The 25,379-nt window shown below is 40.2% G+C and overlaps 1 protein-coding gene across 2 annotated transcripts in view; it reads right to left on the bottom strand.

The window, feature by feature from the left end:
- Window positions 1-25,379, bottom strand: part of LOC119649571 (glycine receptor subunit alpha-2) — a 371,241-nt gene that overhangs the window by 36,970 nt on the left and 308,892 nt on the right. For both annotated transcript variants that reach the window (XM_038051774.1, XM_038051773.1), the window contains exon 10: window positions 12,933-13,147. In XM_038051774.1, coding sequence (XP_037907702.1) covers window positions 12,933-13,147 — 215 coding nt within the window. The remainder of the gene's footprint in view (window positions 1-12,932; window positions 13,148-25,379) is intronic.

Consider the following 25,379-nt stretch of genomic DNA (forward strand, 5'->3'; position numbering starts at 1 on the left):
ATAGTTAGCAAGAGTTTTCTACATAAAATTAAGAAACATACTTTTACACGGAGCATCAAATCTTGATTGCACAAGTTCAAGGGAAAAGACATGATTAAAGGGATTAATTGACAACAAGCTTCTTTGAGAAATTCGAACGAGCAAAGGCAAAGAGATTAAGGGAATGGAGAAGTCCAAGAAGTCAGTTGAACAAAAATAAATAATAAATAACTAAAGTGGAGCACTAGGAAAATTATGCTTGGGAGACGATTTGCAGAAGAAAAGTTTGCTGAAAAGAAAATTTATATCATGCAATTGGAAGTAGATTAGCTATAGGGTCAGAGCGCGAAAGAAGTTCCAACGTGTCATAGAAGGTCATAGACAACTATATTAGAACTGACCTTTTAAATGTATAAATAGAAGTACCGACAGGTATAAATTCATTTATTATAAATACTAACTAACGTTGACTATAGGACGGGATACTATCACCGCTTGTGTGGAGTATGGTAGTGGATAAACTCCTGGACGAGCTCATAAATACTGGAATGTAGATCCAGGGCTGCGCAGACGATTGTAGTGACCGCGGCTGCGTGACGGGAGCGGAATCTCATTCGGCTCTTTCTTAATTAATTTGCTGAAACAATGCACTTAATAGTGTGCAATTGCCTTAATGTTCGCCGCAGATTGCACATTATTGAATGCATTCGAGCGAATTGATCTTGACAAGAGGCGAATGATTTGCCGCATCCGCAGGCGCATGCGCATGTTGCCGCAACATTGCCTAGCGAGTGAGAAAGGCTATGTAGCGGGAATAGAAGCGGTGCACGAGAAAAGAACGCGGAGAGTGGTGCCGGGTCTTTGTTGTAGGACAGGAGGAAAGAAGGAGCGGTTGTTGTTTGGAATCGAGGAAGAGGAACGGAATTCAATTTTGATAGAAGGAGAAATAAAGGAAGAGGAGAGAAAGTCTTGGAGAACAGAAGGGGATCATTAATCCGAAGGTGTGAAGATTTTCACGAGAAAAAGAAAAGAATTCGACCAAGAAAACTAACACCACATCGTGCTAAACCCTAACGCAAGTGTATTTTAAACGAAGATTCCGAGAATAAGTTCAAATCGTTGACAAATCGTTCAATCGTTAACAAATGATAAATGCACAGTGATTTAAAGCAAAAAGGAGAAAAACAATTGAAAAGACAGATAATTGAAATATCAAATGAATGAAGTTAATATTTAGCTGCAGAAGTAAAGTGTCGGAATTCCCGCGCTGTGTATAAACCAAAACAAACACATAAAACGTGAAGTACGAAATTATAGAGAGAAAGTGAATTAGCGTTAGTTTTTTTCTAAGGACTATATACTTTTTTTTTATTAATATTATATTGAATTGTAAAAAGAAAATAAGTACCAGAAGCATCAATCCGAGCTCGGAGTGACATCTGGGTAAGTTGTTTGTTTATTTTCCTTTCTATTTTCTTTTTTTTTATGATTTTATTTTCATTTTTTTTTCTTTAAACTTCTGTTTATTTTTATTTTCATTTTTTTTTCTTTCTTTAAATTTTACATTTTGATTATTTTTTTTTATTTTGTTTTCATTTTTTTTCTTTAAATTTACATTTTGGTTATCTTTATTTTCATTTTTTTGTTGTTGTAATAATTTTTTTTGTGATAATTACTGAATGCTTGAACAAGAACAATGGTGATTGAATAATCCTATCGTAGTTTGAGGACTTCCTCCCTTTCGTTCCTCCTTACTCCCGCAGAATTTCTATAAAGGGACATCCTCTAAATGAATAACTGGCCTGAGGATGTCGAGGAAGGGTGGGAACCTCAGAGGCCGCGCCTCATACAAGATCTGAGGCGGAAGAGACAGCATTTGAGACGGTGATCCGTCGTGGATCTTCCCCTCCTTGATCGCGGCACTCGGGTCCGGAGACTTACGGCTCCACGCGCGCGGTCGAGCCGTTTTTTTTCTCTTTTCTATTTTCCAATTTAGTTCACGTTCTGGTTTTCATTCGATAAGCCTTCGCGAAATACTAATTAGTGTCGAGTTAGAATCCGTTGCGGACCCACGCATCGGAATAGACACGTTGGGTTTTAGTAATGAAGCGTGAGGGATCAAAGCGCTCAAAGGACCTCCCCACATTCCCGAGCCTGGCTTTCACAGAGGCGTGCAAGAACGTGTCGACCGAGCACTTTGATAGAGCTACAATCTTTGTGGGCGGACCTTCACGGTCAATTTAGCCAATTTGTTTAGATTTGTGGAATAGCTCTGCCCTCTAGGTCGTTATCGGCCACTCAGGATGATCGACCTGATCTCCTATTCCCACTCATATCACTACACGATATTGTTTTAATCTGTAGGGTCAAAGATGAGGATACCTTCATCATCATCAAAGGCGCAACAACCCCTATTGCCCTCATAGACTTTCCGAGCTGCATCATCTTCATCCATACGGATTAAGTGACCCGCCCACCATAACCTATTGAGCCGGATTTTATCTATAACCATGCCCAGGTCCACCATGGTATCGCTCATAGATTTCGTCGTTATGTAGGCTACGGAATCGTTCATCCTCATGTAGGGGGCCAAAAATTCTTCGGAGGATTCTTCTCTCGAATGCGGCCAAGAGTTCGCAATTTTTCTTGCTAAGAACCCAAGTTTCCGAGGAATACATGAGCACTGGCAAGATCATTGTCTTGTACAGTAAGAGCTTTGACCCTATGGTGAGACGTTTCGAGCGGAACAGTCTTTGTAAGCTGAAATAGGTTCTGTTGGCTGACAACACTCGTGCGCGGATTTATCGTTATCGGTTGTGATTTTCGACCCTAGATAGGAGAAATTGTCAACGGTCTCAAAGTTGTATTCTCCTATCTTTATTCTTCCCGTTTGATGTTGTTGGTTGGTTGGTTTTCGATGCTGACGTTGCCACCATATATTTGGTCTTGCCTTCATTGATGTGCAGCCCAAGATCTCGCGTCACCTGCTCGATCTGGATGGTGGTTCTTCCCATGATGTCGATATCGTCAGCATAGGCCAGTGGTTGGGAATTAAAGAGGATCGTACCTCTTGCATTTACCTTAGCATCACGGATCACTTTCTCGAGGGCCAGGTTAAAGAGGACGCATGGTAGGGCATACCCTTGTCGTAGCCCGTTGTTGATGTTGAATGGTCTTGAGAGTGATCCTGCTGCTTTTATCTGGCCTCGCATATTGATCAAGGTCAGCCTAGTCAGTCTTATCAATTTCGTCGGGATACCGAATTCTCATGGCCGCGTACAGTTTTACTCTGGCTATGCTATTATAAAGTCGATGAATAGATGCTGCAACTGGTGTCTATATTCCAACAGGTTTTCTATCGCTTGCCGCAGAGAGAAAATCTGATCTGTTGCTGATTTGCCTGGAGTGAAGCCTTTTTTGTATGGGCCAATGGGCGTAGTTCACAGACCTGTTGGTTTTCCCAGGCTTCCTTTTTCCGTCTGCGAAGTCGCTTTTCCGCTTGACGGAATTCGTGATAAGTCTCTGCGCGTGCCCGCGTTCTTTGAGAATGCAACATTACTCGGTATGCGGCATTCTTACGTTCCATAGCTAGCTTACATTCATCGTCAAACCAGCCGTTTCGACTGTTTTTGCGGCTGGGGCCAAGTATCTTTGTGTTGTGAAGCTCATTTGTTGATGCTTCATCTCCAAGATCTCTGTTATAGGTGTTACGGAGGGCTGTGTTGTGAATGGCTTCACTATTCGCTCTCACCTGATTGTCAGAGGGGATTGTAGACAGTGTCATAATTCGAGCTCGGAGCACTATGCCAACGAGATAGTGGTCCGAGTCTATATTGGCCTCCTATATGTTCTGACATTCATCAAGGTTGAGAGGTAGCGGCGTTCAATCAGCATGTGGTCACTTTGATCCTATGGGGGAGTGGGGACGTTTCGAACAAAAATTATTAAGTTAAAATTGACTCTGTTAGTTGTGAACAACTGTATGTAGATTTCGCCATTGCAACTGTTATCGGTTGTGATTTTCGACCCTAGATTGAACAAATATTGAACATCTTTGTTGTTGTAGCCTCTAATCAACGTTTAACTAGTTCACTAAAACTTTTATGTTATTCCAAAATTTAATATTTAGATTGTGTCATATTTAATATTTCAATCACAAGGGATAAATGTTTGTTTACTTATTTACTATATTTTTTTAGATTAATTTCCGATGGTTAATTATTATAGAAATTTCCAAAGTTCGTAAATCGGGTGTGGTAGACAGATAGACAGGCATTGGATCGATTTTAATAAGATTCTGTTTCACAAAAAAACTTAAAACAAGTCGGGAAACCGGAAGCTGGACGCTTCAGGTACAAAAGGTTTTGTGTATTTCTTACTAGGCAGCACGTAATATGTTCATATATTATGTGAGAGTATCCACTTTCGGGTGATTTTGACATTCATAGTCTTCAATGTTCAAAGAAGCAACAATTTTGACGTATTATAACTTTGTTGATAATGGCGCGATTTCCACCAATCTTGGTAAGATCATGCTCTACATTATACCCTACATCACTGCAATTTCGTGATGCTAGGAAAATATAGTAGTATACTATTATTAATTTTATTTGGACAGATATCAGTATAAAAGCTATTTCGGAGCCCAGGTACCATATAGTGGCAGGCTTCTGATTTTTTTTTCAGATTTTTTGGTTTGGTTATTTCTGAGAATAGCCCCCTTAAAGAAATGATCACTTTCAACCTCCCGCACTCCCCACCTTTCAAACAAATGTCAAAACTAAGACTGACTTCGAAAAGTACCAGCTAAGACCTTTAATTTGATACCCCACATGACGATATTTGATGAAAAAACACCCCCTTTTGCATGGACCCCCCCTTAAATTCGATGTAAAAGGATGTAACTCACTGTATGCGTGAGCATTCACAGTTCCCAGCTTTCTACCAAATTTGGTGTCACTCACGATAACCATCTCTGAGAAAAATGCGTGTGACGCGTTCGAAATATGTTTAACAAAAAGAACAACACAGTAGGATGAATAAAGCCTTGGTTATGTGCATCAATGGTTCTATCGAAGACGTCGACGTCGTCTTCAAATTATTTAAAATACCATACCATCAAATGCATGGTGTCGTATATTTAAATTAGTTTAAATAAATCATCATCATCATCAACGGCGCAACAACCGGTATCCGGTCTAGGCTTAAATAAATAGTCCCATAAAATGGTTCAGATTGTACATTTGTCATAAATGGTTTCAGAAACTAAGAAGAGAATCCTGAACTTGCGTCCCATATTGATCGGTGAGTCAAAACCAATGGTTCTTCGAACCAAGTCAAACTAAGATGTAGTACAGAAGTCTGTGGCTGGAGTTTCGATCTTAAATTGCACATATGTAGGTAGATTTGGAAGATTGACGGAAGATACTTGAGAGAAAATGCAATGAACTCGACGGTTAATACATAGATTGAGTTATATTATTACTCCTTGTTAGTGGGTCTGAGCCTAGTACCCCGTCGTTAAAGTTCGGTTTTGACTTACGACGCACATATAAGTTTTTGGCGCTTCTCCACTAGTAACTATTAAAAAGCTAATATTGTCGTCGATATTAGCGTTTATGCTTTGATTTTGATTGATTCTGATAAATCAGGGAAGAAAGATTTTATTTATATAAAAATTAAACAATTTTCCCTCTACTTTGGCATATTTTTAACATGTTAAACATGTTAAGGTTCTTTTCCTCAATTTTGTTTTAACTTATTTGATTTAATTTTAATAAAATTCCGAATTAGTCCCAGTTACAGTTTGCAAAATTTATATACTTAATTTTATAGTGTATATGGTGGATATACGTTGAATAACCCGACATTCAATTCGAGGTGTTAACGATATTTCATCTCGTGGACTATTCTCCACGAGATCCATACCAGGGCAGAGGCAAATCGTCAGACGCTGCCTCACCTCTGCCCTGGGAGCAGCGTGACCGTAGCGGCTCGCAGATGTTGAATGCTCCTTTATATAGTTCAGCAGCGTCTGACGATTTGCCTCTGCTCTGGTAAGAAACCGTAAAGCCGTCGTCGCTTGACTTTTTTTAAAAAGTTTGGGTGCAAGCCCTAAGCAAGGGGTCCGTGGACCAGAAAAGAGGGAGTAAGTTGCTCCCCAGTTGGTCCGGTCCTGCATTAAGTTGATGCGGACTTAGGACCCCCTTCATTCTCAAAACGAATATTATATTATTAACTTTTTGTTTTCAACTTTATTCTTTGGTAAAGGTCCCTTTAGTGCCTTAGGCATAAAAGAAGTGACGTGAAAATAAAGCAAATGCACCCAGTGTCGTTAAAAACAAAATGGTCGTGTTGAATCATAAGCCTCGGAAAATGTTAGGGCGCTGACCTCAGTTGTTGGGCAGGGCAGGCCTCAATCCTGTCGAAAAATTAAATTAGTCTAAGTAAATCGAATATTTGACTGCACGTTAAATATTAGCTTTCTCACTGGAAACACCGAGCAACTCGCAAGAGCCTTTCGAAGAAGGCGCGCTGATATTTGCTAGAGCGCAAGAAACCCGAGCTGCGACATAGAACGCGGTCGCGGTTTTAAATGGCTATAAACTTTTCTACTTTGGTAGGCTGCATACTCAATACGGTGTTGGCATTGTCATCTCAGAGGGTTTCTGTGATGCTACTGAAGAAGTGGAATGGTTTGATGACCGGCCGATGAAGCTCACTATTATATCAGGTGATCCTACTATTCCCTCTTTCACTGTGTATGCATCACAGACAGGCGGAGCTGATGCCGAGAAGGATGCCTTTTAGCAACTTCTCGATGCAAGGAACTGCGACCTTAATGGTCATGTGGGGGGAAAGGCAGACGTTAACAGCTTCCATGGTGGAAAAGGGTTTGGAGCACCCAATGAGAGTGGCAAGCGTATAGTTGATTTTGCGGACACCCATGACCTTGTAATTGTGAATACAGGGTTCTCATCATTTTACACAATACAACTAGTATTCTGTGTGATCGATCGAACTTCTCAAATCTAAAATCTATAGCAATGTCGTCCGTCGCTCTCTATGGCTCTGAGTGTTGGTCGACTATAAAAGACAATAGACAGCGTTTTGCGTTAACGGAGATGAAGATGTTGAGTTGAACTAGCGGCGTGACACGGCGTGGTCGCATCTGAAATGAAGATATCCACGATCGATATGGGGTTGTACCGACCGTGGAGAAATTATGAGAGAGGCGTCTTCGATTCGAATTCACTTGGCAAAATTGGTCTGAACATCGAAGTTGCTGGTAAGCGACCAAAAGGCCGGCCGAGACAATGATGGCTTGTTACGCTGAATTTGAAAGGCTGGCGACTGCTTCCAGTAAACAACAGCGCAACCGTAGACGGCGAGCCGACCCAGCTTCTGTACGGGACAAAAGCTAAAGAAAAAGAAGAAGACGCTACATCAAGTACAGTACAGACAGAGAGATAGGCCTCATTCTCAGAACCTACCCAATCGAAAAATCGATGGTGCGTCGATATGAAATTTACCCTCCAAAATACACCCGGTTTCGAGATATGCTCAAATTAATTTAATAATGGTTTATTACTATATTTCAAAAATGTACCCGCCATAAGTTCATCCTAGAAGTACAAGTCAATTTAATACTATAGGCCATAATTCTATTAACAAAGTTGTAGAAGGTAAACATTTGTATTTCGCATGAATTTATTGCTCTGACGATTATCATGTTATGTGAAATGAATTGAACGGGGGAGTGTGTGGGAACATTTTATTTTTCGCGTTTTAGATTTTTTAGTCATCAATTACCACGATTTGAAAAGTAAAGTTCGAAATAGCAATAGCGACCCGGTCCGGCGGGACGTAAGTAATTTAGTCCAAGCTAAATTCATTAAATTCATTGGAAAGACAGAGGAGCCGATAAGAGCTATAAGAAACTCGATGGTGCTTTGCCAAAAGCTACAACATAAAATCCGAGTGAAACACCTCTATTTTGATAGTCCATGTACAATTTGCTCTAAGAGTTTCCGTGATGCCATTAAAGAAGTCGTATTCACATAGGATGTAGGCATTTCCTCACCATCACTGACTGCAAAGCCGCTCCCTGCATCACGCCTCAACATCGGCCGTTGATTGCCGTCATCTTCTGAGATACTTCGCTTTGGAATGCCGATGTCCAAATCAAACTCCGCCTTACTATAAGTTTCTCACTGATGAAACCCTGGTCAATTAGCAAATTTGCAAGAATGGCAATCGGGAAGCGAAGTAAGTCATCACTGATCTTTATGATAAACTGGACATTCATGACAGCGAGAGAGATCTGTATCGACTTGTTGAACACCGATACCAACGCACACAAGATATCGAATACTTCTGCTGCATTAATGAAAAGAACGGTACTTACTCACCACTAGAAGCACCTAAAAAACATCGCGGCTGACCTCTGGAAAACGAAGAGCTGGGACCCACCATTGTGGCTCAGTGAGTTCTTTAATCAGGTTATTGAGGAGGGTAGAACACCATCCAACTAAGAAGTAAGCATGACCGCAATATGAAAGAAGAAAGCCAGTACAATTACGACGAGCCGACCCCGCTTGTGAACGGAGCAAAGGGTAAAGGAACAGAAGAAGTGTGAAAACGAATCTGATGGCGCACCTCAACGAAACAAGCACTATAGCTTTAGTGGTAATGAGGCGCCCAGAACTGAGCGATTTAAATATCTCCGATTAATGCTATCACTCAATGGTGAACTGAGTTATTAAATTGCTGTACGCATCAGTGCAACTGGCCTTCTTTGTGGTCGATGCATCAACGAAATTGTCAAACCGAAAATTTACCGCAGTGTAATTCATCCTGCCGTCCTCTACAGTTGGAGTACTGACCAGCTATAAAACCCAATGAAAGGCACCTGGCGATATGAAAACGAAGATCTTACGTTGAACCAATGGAATAATATGTCATCATCACATCCGAAATTAGGACATCCGCGATGGGGTTTCACCGATTACTCGAAAAGGGTCTTTCATGGTGTGGCCATGTAAGTCGTACTGATGGAAACTGACTTGCTAAGACGTGACATGCGGTTTCATTCAGGGCAGGCAGCGTGACCGAATTGTCAGAAAGGTGGTCTTCAATCGTTTATGTAAATTCAGAAACTCGGCATGAATTATAACCGCGACGATTTTCAGCCCAACAAAATTTAGCCCTAAGCTGGCCGAATCTAAACTAAATTCCCTAAACAAAAATCTGACTTTCTAAGATTGGTCTGAACATGGAATTCGATGGGATACGGTCAAAAGGTGGACTGAAACGACGAACGCTTGATACGCTAGGCGGTCATTTGAGAGCCTTCGACTTCATCCAGATCAGAACTATGATCGTATGAAATGGCGCAATCGATCAAACGAGCCGATCTCGCTTTTGAACGGGGCAATGGATGAAGAAGAAGAAGAAGGGGTTCATCTTCTTCTCACTGCACATTACAAAAAATCGACGGTGTAGCGTCAATAGTTGCGATATACCTGTTGAACGTGAACGTAAGTGATAGAATCGCTGTGTTATGGACTAGTCATGCAGCTCATGGTTGTTCGCTTCGGTTGGGCGAAAAGGACAACTGGGATTAAGCAGTGTGTACATCTATGTACGGGTATACGTAGAATCTTCTGTTCACTCTTTTGTGGAGCTCTTAGTTCTTAGCTAGTATTAGAACGAAATCTGATCGTGATCAGTCTTATGTGCGCATTTTAAATTGGCCAAGATCCATGACGCAGTGAGAGAGTAAACAGATGCAATCATCGTAATCGAAGCATTTGAAGAAAGATGTCGTCATCGATTGAACTCCTCCTCCTCCTCCTCGACAAGGCAGCATGAAGAACGTCACCGATAACAATATTGGTGACAAAATGCAACCCTGACGAACTCTGTTTGGACCTCAAATTCATCTGAGATTTTACCTCAATGCAGCCCGTAGAACATGCCAGATACATTCCCTGTTGACGATATTGAAAGCTTTCGCGAAATCGATGACGAGCACGCAAATGCCTATCAAATTTTCACACTCGAAACTCATGGTATCTTAAAGATAATTGTCTTCTTCCACTTCATGGGAATGATCTCGAACGCGTAGATTCCGTACGATCATGTCATATCCGCACGATGCTACAGTGGACAGTCATTTCATCTACGAAACGAGGAACTTCAGCGGATCTTATATGGTTATGAACCGTGATAAAGTGTTCTTTTTATATATTCAACTGTTCGTTATCATAGATAAGAAGTTCACGGTTAACGTCCATCACAGGGCCTTCGGCAGATTTTCGACCACATATAAACTCTTTCCTGATGCGGTATAAACTTCTGAAATCATTACGTTCTGCTGCATCTTCCGCTTGCATGACCAGTGCAATAAAAAATTTCCTTTTGTCACGGCACACACTATGCCGAATTCTCCGAAATTTCGCATTTTATCGGAGCAAATCGCGCCCGCCATCATCCGTAACGGTCAAAAGAGTGTTGAATCCTATCCCTTTGACGATCCAGCCAGATGGTATGCTGCATAACTTCCGAAAAAAGAGCAATTTTGATATGCTCATCGATATTTTCAAGCGGGTTACTCAGTATATCTGCCGTCCGATCAGCAAGATAGTTCTCCCACTGTCGAGCGATAGCTGTATCATATGAGCGCACGATGTTGGACTTAGGGGTCGCAACTCTTCAAATGGCGGACACACATGCAAGCCAACGTAAGCGACCACCAGAATCGCGACTGGTGTCAGCGCCTCTCTTGTTACACACATCCAACTCTTAAATTTATTGCTGATGGCAAAGCGGTCAGTCTGATTACTCGTACGATGTCCGTCAGTTGAAACCCAACTGACCTTATATTAGGCTCTGTACTCGAACAATGTGGGGGCGGTGGAAACTCAGAGATCCACAAACCTCCCTCAATTATCGTTACGGTCGCCAAGACCGTGTTTGCCCATCACGTGACCGAGCAAGGTCAGAGCCCACCTTAGCTTTTAAATCACTCATCCCGATGGCAATGTCACTTTTAGGAAGCTTCTCCGGAACTGCAGCAGGAAGCATCCTTCTCCACTATATCTCTCCCAGATCAAGAGAGATATCTCTCCCAGATCAAGAGAGCGCCCTTTGCGTCGTAAGAGGGAGAGGAGTACTTTCCAGAGGATATAGCAAATTTGTTTCTGATTTAACGAAAAAATCCAAAACTGGGATGTTGGTGGAGGCATCAAATGGCTTATTCCAAACAAAATTTGAAAATTTGACTTCTAGTAACTTCGGCCCCGTGTCGATTGGCTATTATTTCAACTTCTGGCGTTTCCACTCTTTCACCAAGTAGTTCTAAGGTGAAGTACTCTTTAGTTGGCGAATATCGCTCTGAATGTGTGACTTATCTATTGCCACTTTCGTCTTGTGACAAACACGTCGACGGGTACCTGGCATAATTCTTCGCTTAATATTATCTCTAGCCAGAGTAATCCAATGCTATGACCCAAAGAAGAGTTTGCAGTATTGGAGTGATAATTAAGACAACTCTGCAGCCGTTGCTGAATTTTAGCTTTATTTTAGCGTTGTGATAGCTACATTTCTATATTTTCGATAAATCGGAGTTAATATCGGGTGACACGATTGGCAAAAATAAAGAGAAATGGAGATGCATATCCTAGCAGTTATTGAAATTCTGTCTATTAAGGTAGACCTTCTTATCTTTTAGAGCGCAATGACCCTTCCAGTTCAACTCTTCCTGTTTCCTTCTCCTTTTGGTTTACGCTGCAAAGATCCCCACTATTAAAATATAACTGAACCGCGAAACTGACTCCTGTTGAATTTGGGTCCCTTCGACCGTTGAATGATAAATTATTTGGAGGCCGATGTCAGCACCCCCCTATTTAGAATACAACTCCTAAACACACTGTTGGCCTTGGGCTTGAACAAAGTGCCGCCAATGATGAAGCGGTAACGTTGCGAAGTTGTTAAACCTCTCACTGATAACATTTAAGCACATGGAGTAAGGTGTTGTTAGAGCCCACATTGGTATTCAGATCGTCCGTCATGATTACAATGTCACCGTCTACAGGACTCTGTCCATTTGGTCATAGAAAGCATTCTTTTGTCCTGTGTAGTATTGACTATTATGATGTTCTTTTGTGTGGACGAGAATGCCGCGGTCGAAATTCGGTTAGAAACCCATATCTAGGTTATAAGGGCGCCTTGTGGTAGCTGTCGACAGCAAATTTTGCCATAATATAAGAGTACAGTAAAACAGGATGAAGAGATGTAGATATAGATATTTTTTGAGATATTGATATTACTGTTGAGTGCTCATATTCCTACACCGTCCACGGATCACCCGATGGCCTTTCTTTAAAAATCGATCTAATAATGTTTTCAGTTTCCCTGGCATTCCTAAATGTTGTAATCGCTACTACATCATCATAATAAATGATAAACCTTCAGATAATTGAGACCGATATACCACGACATTTGGTCGAAGATAGAAGTGTAATATTTTGTGATGTGCAAGGATATTTTGGCTTCATTTGTGAGTAGGTGACTTGAGTTTTTGTTATCTCGTTTGCGTTTTGGCACAAATATGGACACCTATATGCTATAACAATAAAAGTTGCCAATTCTGTGTCTATTTAAATATTAACTTATATTTTATAGGCTTGGTATCTGTAAACTTTGGAAAGGTTTTAGATTTGGTAATCGCAGGCGCTGTCTTAGTAGCGAATTTCCAAAACCATTGTTTCACTTGGCGGATATGAGGGACCTTTTAGCAAGTCTGTGTAATCCTTACTTTGTACTGAAAGGTACATATGTATATGATTGTATGTATTTATAGATTGGGAACTATGTCACTGAAAATGCATTTGTGACAGAGTTATGTTTGCTTAAAGACTCAAAAGATGAAAAGATAGTAGTAGACATACCTGTGTCACGGGATTCTCTCCTGGTCTGTAAACGACATTATGCAGTGGTCGTTTCCTGCCGACATAATTAACACACACGAATTCTAGAAGCGATGCATAGATAAAACACATACACACTCCGTCCCAAACGTTCATAGCTGTAAGGTTAGATACTACCGGCAAAGTACTCCTGAAACCATTGGATGTGGTGAAAAAGTTCAACATTGTTGTTACACCTATAATTTTAAATTCCACGTTGAGTTCATTCATTGCTTGGCTAAATCGAAAAGAAAAGTAAACGAAAATCAAAGAATAAAAACAGAATTTTAGCAAAAAAGCTCAAATTGCGCGAAGCATGCTACAGCGTGTGTTATTAAACATTTTGAAAATTTTAATGTGAAAATGTTGAGGAACGTCAATATAGTACAAATGATGATTCCTTAAAGATACTTCGTTATGAGGCAATTGACTATTTGGGAAAAACGGTGTGAGTGGGTCGAAAAGTGAATACTAAATATCTTTTTCAAAATGTACAAGTGAATGAGATAAACTATTTGGGTGATGAAAATGCTGAGTTCAATGCAAGACAATGTCTAAGCTTTACAAGGATCTGTAATAAATAAAGGCGACCAGTAAATGAGTTACCAGTCGTCTTTAGTTCGGTGCGTTGATGGAATGAAGCAATACTTTATGGTGATTATGGGGCTTAATTGTTTAATAATTATAATCAAATTCGCAAACACACTACGGGTAATATCATAAATTGATTAGACTTGTCATCTAAGTGAACAGTTCACATTCAGATATAAATGTCTTTTTATAGAACTTAAAATACTAAGTGTGATACATATGGAGTGTATTGTAACCACGTTTAGATTTCTTAACACTTCATTTATAAGAGTTCTTAAAATCTGCAGCGGTGTATCTATATTATCATAAACAAATAGCCTTGAATATTTCGTAATTAAGAATTTAATGCTATGTTCACAATTCTAGAATTTCGTTTGTTTAAGCTTCGACGAATATGTACACACTTGTTGAATCTCAGCAGCAAAAAGATAAGGCCACAAAAATTTATAGACGCATGACCGTTATCCAAGATTGTTTTATATAAATTGCTAAAAATTTAATCGCTTCCATGGCACTTCAGCTGAAAACAGTTATCGTTCCGATGCTCCTAGTTCTTCTAAATAAAAATAAAACTAGGTAGCTTTCTCCTACTACTACTACACTTCAGCTGGTTATAAAAAACAGTTCTCCCCCTTCTTGAAAGTAGAGTGCCACTACTTTGTATATTTAAATTTTTATGTATTTTTAATCAAGAGAATAAACTTATAAACAATAAATTCCTCTAATTTATCAGCAAATGTCATGTTCAAGACAACTGAGCTTCGCTCCTGAACCCATTTTCAATGGGAAGAAAGAACAGGTTTTGTTTGAAAAGGTGGGGCCTGTGGACCCCCAGACATGCAGTAAGTGATATCCTTCTACTTTGAGATTTAGGGAGGGTCCCCATACATGTAAAAGGAGGGTGTACATTTTTTTTTCACCAAATATAGTCATGTGGGGTATCAAATGAAAGGTCTTAATTAGTACTTTTCGAAGCCGGTCTTAGTTTTAAGACTCATTAAAAAGGCGGGGAGTGGAAGGGGTGGAAAGTGATGATTTCTTTAACGGAGCCATTCTCAGAAACTACCCAACAGAAAAATCTGAAAAAAATCATGAAGCTGCCTCTATATGGTGCCCAGGCCTAAAAATACTCTCCATATCGATATCTGTTCAAATTAAGTGAATAATAGTATCTTACCATATTTTTGGGAAAATGGAGTAAAACCCTCCTTAAGTTTATCTCAGAGGTATAAAAGTTAGTAGTAGTATAAAATATAATGTGAAGCATATGAGGTCCAAGTTTAATCAAAATCATACTATTAGTAACAAAGTTACAGTAGCTCAAATTTGTCTTTACCGTGTAAATTGACAATCCGAAGTACTAAATCTGACATACTAAATGCATATTCTTAACGGGCTACGTACAAATGGGATAGTTCCACACTCAAATATACTTACACAGAAGCAAACAAAACCTTGCATACCTGAAGCGCCCAGCTTCCGGTTTCCCGACTTGTTTCAAGTTTAAATTACTTTGAAACTCAGGTGGACTTATTATTAGATATTCCCTTCAATCTACTAAACACCGCACTGTGTTCGCTCTTTCGAGATGGAAAGTAAGAATTCGCTGGGAGTATTCTCGATCCTTGTATGATGTCCTGGGAAGTTTGAGTTGGTTAAACTGATTATCCGGGCTGTCCATGGTCGTGCGAATCTGTCAGCCCCAATGTAGTCGGCAGCGAAAAAATTATGACAAAAAGATACTAAATAGTACTTTTATATGGGTGTGCTTAGGCTCAAGCGAGAAAAAACGATTTACAACACTGCTGGTGTAGTATTTTGTGTCATACTTATTATACATAGGTGTAATATGACTACCTATATTATTGATACCCTGCGAAAAATTGGTTTAGGATTGAAGAGGTTGAAATACGTATGAAACCACAAAAAGATCATTGAAATCAGAGACCAATGAAAAGACCAAAATATTTGTTCCCACGTAAAACTGATTACATAAGGAAAGTGAAGAAAGTTAACATAGCCAAGTGCAATAAAACTGGCACAGCGAGAAACCAAATTCGGACTTCAATTTTAATGTCATGTACATAATTACAGCCGTAAGACACATCACATCGGGGGGTTCAACCGGGTCCAGGTTTATGAAATGGGGAGGGCGCATTTTACAATAACCATGCACGTGTCCGGATAGCTGAGTGGTAAGAGCACAATCCTTTCGCACGGAAGGTCGCCGGTCAAATCTCACTGGTGGCAGTGGGATTTGTATCGTGATTTGACGTCGGATACCAGTCGACTCAGCGGTGAATGAGTACCTGAGTCAAATCAGGGTAATGATCCCAGGCGAGCGCAATGCTGACAACATTGCCATCTATAGGATAATATAATCCTGTAGTGTACGTGCCGAGAGAAGATACAATTGGGGTTGTTGTCATGCTGGAAGACGGAGATTTGTTCTTTGCCTAAAGGTGGTCATAAAGCACAGCAGATTACAGTACACTTCCATTTCATATTCTTGTAAATAAATACCAATCTATTCATTCTGGTTGCTTTGGATCCCGAATTTAACGCCAAACCACAGAACTGAATATCAAAATGACGCGAAAAGATTGTTTCTTGATAATGGACAACCCTATCGATTCTATTTGTAGATATTGATATTTCGGGAGCCAGTTTGTCCCGTCTTTAGTGGCTACCATCTACCTTCGATAATAAAAGGGCAATTCTGGTCAGCACGTAAGTGAATTCGTGCTAACGAGAATTCACTAGCCAAGATTGGTCTGAACATCAAAGTCGATGGTAAACGACCAAAGGCATTGCGGATTTAAAAGCCTCGAGATTGCACCCAGATGAGGCATTCGATAGAGCCAAATGGCGAAACTGATGATGACCCCGCTTGTGAACGGGACAAAGGCTGAAGAAAAAGAAAAATTCGCAAGTGTAGCTCTATGGAAGTGTTCTGTTAAGATGCACATCCATGCTTCTGCGTTAGCCAGGCTCAGGTATGCGGGCGCCATGTGTGTTGGCCTCTTCGACACTTTAGCTCCTCATATGCTAATGGCAAAGGGTAGTATAGGCTCCAGGGCGAAAAGTGGATTGGTACCCACGATGGAGCATAAAACCTGGGAAACACCTGCTGAACCAACACCAAAAGCTCTACTACCAAACCCTATCTCCACCTCCACGTGGTGATCGCTGGGAGCTCTTTCTTAACGAAAAGCTGTTGACGGAGAAGGATTTAGGTCAGTATCTCGCGCCTAAAAACGGGACAAATTGTACCAACTGGTCCTCCAGGTTGGAGGTTGGGTAGGGCTGACAATCCTACATGGAAAACCGATGTTACGAAGCCAAGGAAGGAGCCTCGGACAGGATGGATTCCACAACGAAAAACCCGACAACGACAACGAAATAATAATTTGCGCTTTTTCTCATGGAACGTGCGCTTCCTGTACAGAGAAGGAACTGCCAAGCAGCTAGCCGACACTCTGTCCCAATTTAGGGCTGATGTAACAGCGTTGCAGGATATGCGTTGGGCAGGGACCAGTTTCCGGGAGAAGAGTCGCTACGCCATGTATTATAATGGCCATCCAGAAAACCATACGTTCGGAGTAGGTTTCTTAGTCAACCAAAAAATGAAACCTGCTCTTATCGGCTTTGAAAACATAAGCGAACGGCTATGAACTCTGCGCCTTCGAGGCAAATTTAGAAATATAAACCTCATTAACGTGCACGCCCCTACAGAGGAGACTGCACAGTCGGAAAAGGGTACTTTATACGAAACAATAGAACGAACCCTCGAAGCCTGTCCCAGATATGATATCAAAATCGTACTTAGGAATTTTAATAGCCTAGTAGGCACGGAGGTCTTATTCAGGCGATACGTTGGCTCCCATAGCTTACATCAATATACAAATGATAACGGATTGCGGATTATAGCAATTAGCAGTGTCACACGAAATGGTTGTTGGAAGTAGCTGGTTTATGTGGAAAGCAGTGAAGTCATATTGGGGGGATAATATAGACTCGGATCACTATCTCGTTGACATGGTGCGCCGAGCTCAAATAACAACACAACCCAGAACCTCCTCTGACAATCAGGTGAGAGTTAACATGGAAGCCATCCACGACACAGCGATGGGTTGAATACTTTGATGAACTACTGAAAAACCAGAACATCGGCGAGTTGGAGGTCCCGCCAACTGAAGACGATGGACAAATTCTGCCACCACCAAGTATAGAAGAAACAGTGAGTGCAATTCATCGGCTTAAAAAGCTGAATTGGTTAAATATGGAGGCCACCAACTACACCAAGTGGTTCATCAACTTGTGCTCAAGCTGTGGGACATCGAGTCAATGCCTGACGACTGGCAAAGAGGCATTATCTGTCTCATACATAATACATAGATGCTGAGTACCATCTATAAGATATTCTCCGCTATCTTGCTAAGCCGGATAGCTCCATACGCTCAGAACATCATTGGCATATACCAAAGAGGCTTCACTCCAGGTAAATCAGCAACAGATGAGGCTGACCCTGACCAATGTGCGAGGCCAGATAAAAGCAGCAGGATCACTCTCAAGACCATTCGATATCAACAATGGTCTACGACAAGGGGATACCTTATCATACATCCTCTTTAACCTGGCCCTGAGGCAAGTTATCCGTGATGCTGGGGTAAATGCGAGGTGTGGGATCCTCTTTTGTCCACACAACTACTGGCCTATATTGACGATATCGACATCATGGGAAGAACCACCCGAGACGTACCAATTGCCTTCAACCTAATCAAGCAGGCGACGCGAGATCTGGGGCTGCACATCAATGAAGGCAAGACAAAATATATAGTGGCAACGTCAGCACCGAAAACCAACCGTGTAGGAGACTACAATTTTGAGACCGTTGATAATTTCTCCTATATAGAGTCGAAAATCACAACCGATAATAGCTACGACGATGAAATTCGCGCACGGTTGTTAGCAGCCAACAGATTCTATTTCAGCTTACAAAAACTGTTCCGCTCGAAACGTTTCACCATAGGACCAAAGCTCTTACTATACAAGACAATGATCTTCCCAGTCCTCATGTATTCCTCGGAGACTTGAGTTCTTAGCAAGAAAAATTGTGAACGCTCGGCCGCATTCGAGAGAAAAATCTTCCGAACCCTACATGAGGATGGACGGTTCCGTAGTCTACATAAAGACGAAATCTATGAGCGATGCCATGACCGTCCGGTTGTGGATAAAATCCGGCTCAATAGGTTTCGGTGGGCGGGTCACTTAATCGGTATGGATGGGGATGATTCAGCCCGGAGAGTTTATAAGGGCAATATCTATAGTAGAAAAAGAAAACGAAGCAGACCCTGCCTGAGATGAAGCGATGGCGCAGGTCAGAACACCGGACAGCTTTTAGGGATATCGAATTGGTGGGCCTCGCAATAACCAGGCCTAGATCGGATACCGGTTGTTGCGCCATTGATGATGATGAAAAAATCATTTGTATAAAGTAATGTATAGATCGAGAACAAGAACAAAGAGGAATGATGAGAGAGCGCTTTTGATACACCCGCCACACTTCGAACTTTACTTTTCGGATCGTGGTAGAGCAATTTAACCCACCCTGGTTTGATTCGGGGTTATTTGAGCTGCTTCCCGAATGCGGCTGTGAAGAATGCGTTCATGGGAATGGGACAGCAACCGTATCGAACGAAAATTTTAACATTCTGACTACCATTCATTTTCCACATTGAAATTCACTGAGTCACAATGTTGGGTCTTAGCTTTTCAGCTTTCCAGGACTCAGATGCAATATCGTTAGATCCTGTTGCTTTCCCCGGTTTCATTGGCTTTGTTCCTTCCTCGAGTTTAGTCGCGTTGACACGTGGAATTGTTCAAAATGTAGGCACTGGTTTTAGAAGTAGAGGATGAACAAATTCTTTAGTTGAAATCTGCTCGAAATATTCTACCCCGAGGCTTGCATAGGCCGCGTTGTGGATCGTACCTTTAATTTGATTCCATAATTGCTCGCCATTCATAATGGTTGATAATCGCGTAAGTGTGATCATTTCTTCTTTCTTCTCACGGGGTTTTATCGATGGCCTCATTCGCAAGACGGCGATCAACGGCCAATATTGAGGTGAGACGGTCACATATGGAACGGCTTTGCAGTCAGTGACGATGTTAAAATGTCAGCGTCTTATGAGAATGTAGTCAATTTGCGTTTTACTGTTCCCACTATAAATTGTAGGAAGATGAGACAAGGGCATGGGTGCCCGCAAAATACAATGCGAATACCGTATTAACAGAGTACAAAAGAATTTTGAGATTTCGCCATCTGTGAATTCTATGTGTAGAGTGGTATGGAGTGTTCAACTTGCAGCCTTGGCAAAAGACGATCCTCAACGTTTGATTCTGTAAGTACGACCAGTTTGAAGGATAAAATCTGTCTTATAAAATTAGCAGCCGAGTAGAGTTGCATTTATGTGCGGGCGGACTAGGACAGTCAACTGTTGCCATGTTTCCATTAGCTTTTGGAGTGGCTTCTCCGCCGTGTTTGACGATAACTAACCCAGATGGTTACTTTGGTCATACTCAATTACTCAGTTTAATACATTTGAATCTATGAGAGCTATATTAATCGGTCTCCCAGCTTGGTTTTGTTCTGTCAGGCTAGATTTTACGAGCACTTGACATCATTTCCCTAGTTTTATTTCCTTCGTTTAGTTCGACATTCCTATCCCAATTTGTACAGTAGAGTTCCTCTTCCTCTTCATTTGTTAGAGTACCTTAAGAGCTGGTCTGTTCGGCTTGAAACTTACCGTCTCTTAGGTAATTGAATTTATTGGCCAATACGGCTCTATTTTCAAAAGTATTGCCGTCCAAGGTTCCGAGAAGTGTCTTTCCCTACCTGTGTGTTAAGTGATGATTTCTTGCTCCTTATACATCCTTTCTTCTCTGTCGGGATAAAGGTACACATTTGGTTTTGCAAAGTAAGTCTACACCTCGAAAACGGCATCAGTAGTCCGTAGAATATATTTATATGGGTATATGGAATTATAGATTATAACGGTTAAATTATTTTGTAAAAACAAATTTCCACATCCACTCCTGGCTGGAGATGAAACCCTCAGAGCTCGAAACAACTGAAAAAGCAGTTGATAAGCTTGAAGGGTCTGCCGCATTATCGACAAATCATTTCATACCTCTATGACATCTGTGTCCTTTTTCACCATCAGCGCAGCATTTCTTGTATGAAACATTTTTAAGGTTTTGGGTAAAACAAAACCGTATTAGAATCGGCTTAGATCAAAACGGTTATACCGATTCGAAACGAAATGGAACTTGGTGGACATCAGGCAACTATGAAACCTTACGCATACAATGAGTGACGTATATTTGGGTGTTTTTCTCCTAGTGTACTTACGTGGTATATCAAATACAAGGTCTTAGTCAATACTTTCTAGTTTCAACATAAATTGTAAAATAGGGGAGTAAGGGGTCAAAATATGTAAATTTAAAATCTGCAAAAATTCAGGGTCACTTATATGAAATCTAGGCCTCAAAATACATCACATTACGATAGCCGCTCAAATTTTGAAATTGGCTTTGCAAACCCCCGCAAATGTATGTTTTTTATAAAATTCTTTTAAAAAATTGGAAATTTTCTCGGATTGAAGTTATGGTGGTTTTCTTTTGTCTGAGGCGTGGGTTGAATTGAATTTCCAATTATCTATGATATATCTAGCCGTCAACGCCTTATTCGCCCAGATTTATTGAATATTTTTCTGTATCATATCAATGTTCCTTGTTTCGTCGGTCTTCATTTTTTTTTTGTCGATTATCTTTTATTCTATTGCTTCGTCATTCCACACCTATATACATATATATATACAAGGCCGAATAATCCAAAAGTACTATTTTTATCCTTAACGTATTTCGAAAGTATGGTAACATATTGAGAATAACTGCCAAGTATAGAAATGGCCAACTATCCGGCGGAAGCTGCTCCAATCGCTGTATATAGAAAGGATTTTGATTTTTGATACGCTCCATCCCATGTTGTATAGTCAACTATCGTATTATCTAAACATCTTTTCTGTTTAAAAGTAACCACGATTTTGGGTCGAAATGTGAATGATCGAAACGACATGAATCCAGATAACAGTAGCAATTTGAAAAAAATAGTGACTAAAACATTATTATCCGGCATCGAAACGTGTAGCGTCGAAACGTTCACGTGGATGTGTGCCGCGTCAAAACGACTTATTTCTAAGTTTATCCTAGGAATACTAAGTTGTAATAGCACAGAGGATCACGCATAATACTGGAAACTTTCGTGGGAATCGAACTATTAGTATCAAAGTTATAGCATTTTAAGGCTATCAATTTCGCGCAAATTTACCAAATGGCATAGAAATAAGAGGCTGACGAACAATATATAAATAAAGAAGTTACTTTTCCTCATTCCCTTTTTAGATTTTGTGTTTACTGTCAGTCTCTTTGTCTGTCACACCCGATTTATTCGGAAACGGCTGAACCAATTGTCGCGTAAATTTGGTGAAAACGTGTAGTCTATGAGTCTGTTTATATATAGCAAGTGGTATCGTTTTCTCTGGAGTTTAAGGAATATATAAATATAGAAATATAGCCATGTGGGGTATCAAATGAAAGGAATCAATCATTACTTTCCGACTGATGTTATTACTGATATTGGGTGACACCTTGGAGAGCGGGTGCTCAAAATATGGGCCCGGAAAATGAGAGACCAAAAGGAAATAAGAAAAGTCGTACAATTATTAACGATGTAACGATAATGCCGCTAACGACATCGAGACATTCTTACGTCTATACTTATTCAAACAAAGCTAATAATAGTGTATTATTTATTTAGGTTCTCCCTCGAAGCGTAACATTTTGCAATATGATATAACATAAAAGGTTATACTAAAAATTTTGATAGAAGTTCTATTATTATTAAGAGAGGTTTAATAGGTCGGAATTGCCCTCTAGTGTGAATTCATTTTACTCTAAGATATCATAGAATGCCTGTATGAACCATTCAAGCGAGTAGTCTGATATACTAAAGTCATGTGCACTACCATCTAAGTGCTACATTGTTTACAGGAATATATTTACACGTTGCGATTGTTTTGCTGTTTTGGTGCTATTACATCTGGTAACTATGTGCCAATCACTGCTACTGTGATAAACTCTGCGTGCAATTTCTTGAATATACATAGTTGTTTAGACTGCAAATGACTATCGATAATTTATTCGACAGAAATTTGGCTGCTGTCCTTTTTTGCAAGGATATTTTACTGTTGGTTCCGTCTTTTGTTGCCCTTGGTTCCAGAACAAAACACTTCAAAGTAAACATTTCATCCACCGCATTCTGGTTTGACATGATTGTGAACAGATGTGAAAGTTTGGCGGAGCATTGAAAACTCTTTTTATCGTGTGGTCACAAACATGTTACCGAAAAAGTTCTTCTTCAAATCCACTTGGGTATCTTCTCATTTACTTTTTGTTGTAACATTGATAGAAATGATTGGAAATATTATTATATTTTGTTAACCAGTTGCAATAACTTTGGAAAGCAAAAAATAACTCCTTAAATGGTATTTAAGATATTTATGAAAACGCTGAAGTGATATAATGACTTATTTCCCACTTGGGAATCTCAAAGAACGCCAGCACGTGCAGAGAGGTCTTTCATCAACCCCGCCGAGTGGAAAAGCGAGTTCATAGGCAGAAAAAGGAACCATATCAGGCTCAGAAGTTTTACCAACAAGTCAGCAGAATGAAGCCTTATACACATGGATGCTCATTTTCCCGAAAAAAGAGGGAAATTTATTCCCCATCATAAACCATATTGGAGCAATGAGTTGAGTATTTTGATCAACCGCTCAACAACCAGAATATCGGCGAATTGAAGGTCTTGCCAACTGAAAACGAAATGCTGCCATCACGGAGCATGTTGAAAACAGTCCGTGCAATTTATCGGCGTAAGAATCAGTAGTCGCCAGAAACCCATGGAATTCAAACCAAAATGAAATGATGCTCAATGTGTGACAGTAAATTAATGCCTGATGACTGGCAGCAGGGCATTATCTGTCAAAATATAACATGTCGGGAAACCGGAAGCTAGACGCTTCAGGCATGAAAGGTTTTGTGTAGTTCTTTTATAAAGAGATTTGAGTGTGCATTTGTCCCATTAGTATGTAGGACGTAATATATGCATATATTATGTGAGAATACCCACTTTCAAGTGATATTGACATTCAAAGTCTTGAATTTGTACAGAAGCGACATCTTTGACCTATTGTAACTTTGTTAGTAATAGTGCGATTTCCACCAAATGGTAGAATCATGGTTTATACTGTAGCCAACATGTCAGCAGAATTTCGTGATTCTAGGAGGAACTTAAGGAGGGGTTTCCTGCCAATTACTAAAAATGATGTTAATGTACTATTATTAACGTTATTTGAACAGATATCGGTACGGAGGGTATTTTGGGGCCTAGACACCATACAGTGGCAGCCTCTTGACTTTCTTCAGATTTTTCGATTAAGTAGTTTCTGAGAATGGGTCCGTTAAATAAATGATCACTTTTAACCCGCGCTCTCCCCACCTTTCCGACAAATGTCAAAACTGAGACCGGCTTCGAAAAGTACTAACCGAGACCTTTGACTATATGACTATATTTGATGAAAAAAAAATGTACACCCCACTTTTGCATGTATGGGGACCCCCTCCCTTAAATTCGACGTAAAAGGATGTAACTCACTGTATCCGTGAGCACTCACAGTTCCCAAGTTTCTACCAAATTCGGTGTCAATCGCTGCAACCTTCTCCGAGAAAAATGTGTGTGGCGGACAGGCAGACAAACAATAAACCGATTTTAATAAGGTTTTGTGTTTCCCTAATAGAAGGGATCGACATAATATATAATTTTCTTAATTATGTTTTCCCGAATTTTTAAATCAATTCTTAAAGGTGAAATTAATGTCCAAATGCGAAAGCTAGCTGTAAGCTTGAACATCCCAGAAACGACTCGAAAGAGTCAGTCTCGAAGGACACTTGTTATGACGTCGCCAATGTGATAGATTTAAATATTTAGAGGATTGTTGTGGATTGCAAAAATGAGCAAAATATGTGTCTATAGTTTGTGTTATGTAGCGAAATACTTCCACAACCCAAGAAGTCACCACGAGAGATGTTTTTTTACTTGCTATTTGACTAAAATAGGCACAAATTTTTTTTCAAATAAGGTCTTCATATAGACTTCCAAAGGATATCTAATGCAGATCTATCTTGCACGAATATGAAACTACATCACGTTGCCTGTTATTATATTTTTCTAGGCGCATACATCACGAAACGCGAAAACTTACAATGTAAATTTTATATATTCGTAAAAAATTGCAAATTGGAGTCTACCAGCTGAAGGAAAACGTAGGAATTTATAAATAGAATATAATAGTTCGGCAATATGACTATGTTTTAAGGCGTTCCATTCATCGAGTAGTTAAAGAACCTCTTCATATACATCCTTACAAAATGGTAGTAGTCCATTAATTGGTATCACGTGATTATGAAGCCAGACAGCTTGCTTGTAAAGATATGCCTGCTGTGCTTCCGCGGGACGCCGTCATTTTATTCTCGGACGAGGCACATTTCAACCTCAGTGGATGTATTAATAAACAAAACATGCGCTATTGGAGTGTAAAAACTCGAGGGAGCTCCACTAGAGGCGTCTGTACTGCGATAGGGTTACAGTATGATGTTCAAGAAATGGGATCATCGGCCCTTATTTTTTTGAAGAAGACAACCAAGCCGTTCTGGTCA

This window comes from Hermetia illucens, chromosome 2, assembly GCF_905115235.1.
Source record: "Hermetia illucens chromosome 2, iHerIll2.2.curated.20191125, whole genome shotgun sequence".
NCBI classification, from domain to species: Eukaryota; Metazoa; Arthropoda; class Insecta; order Diptera; family Stratiomyidae; genus Hermetia; species Hermetia illucens.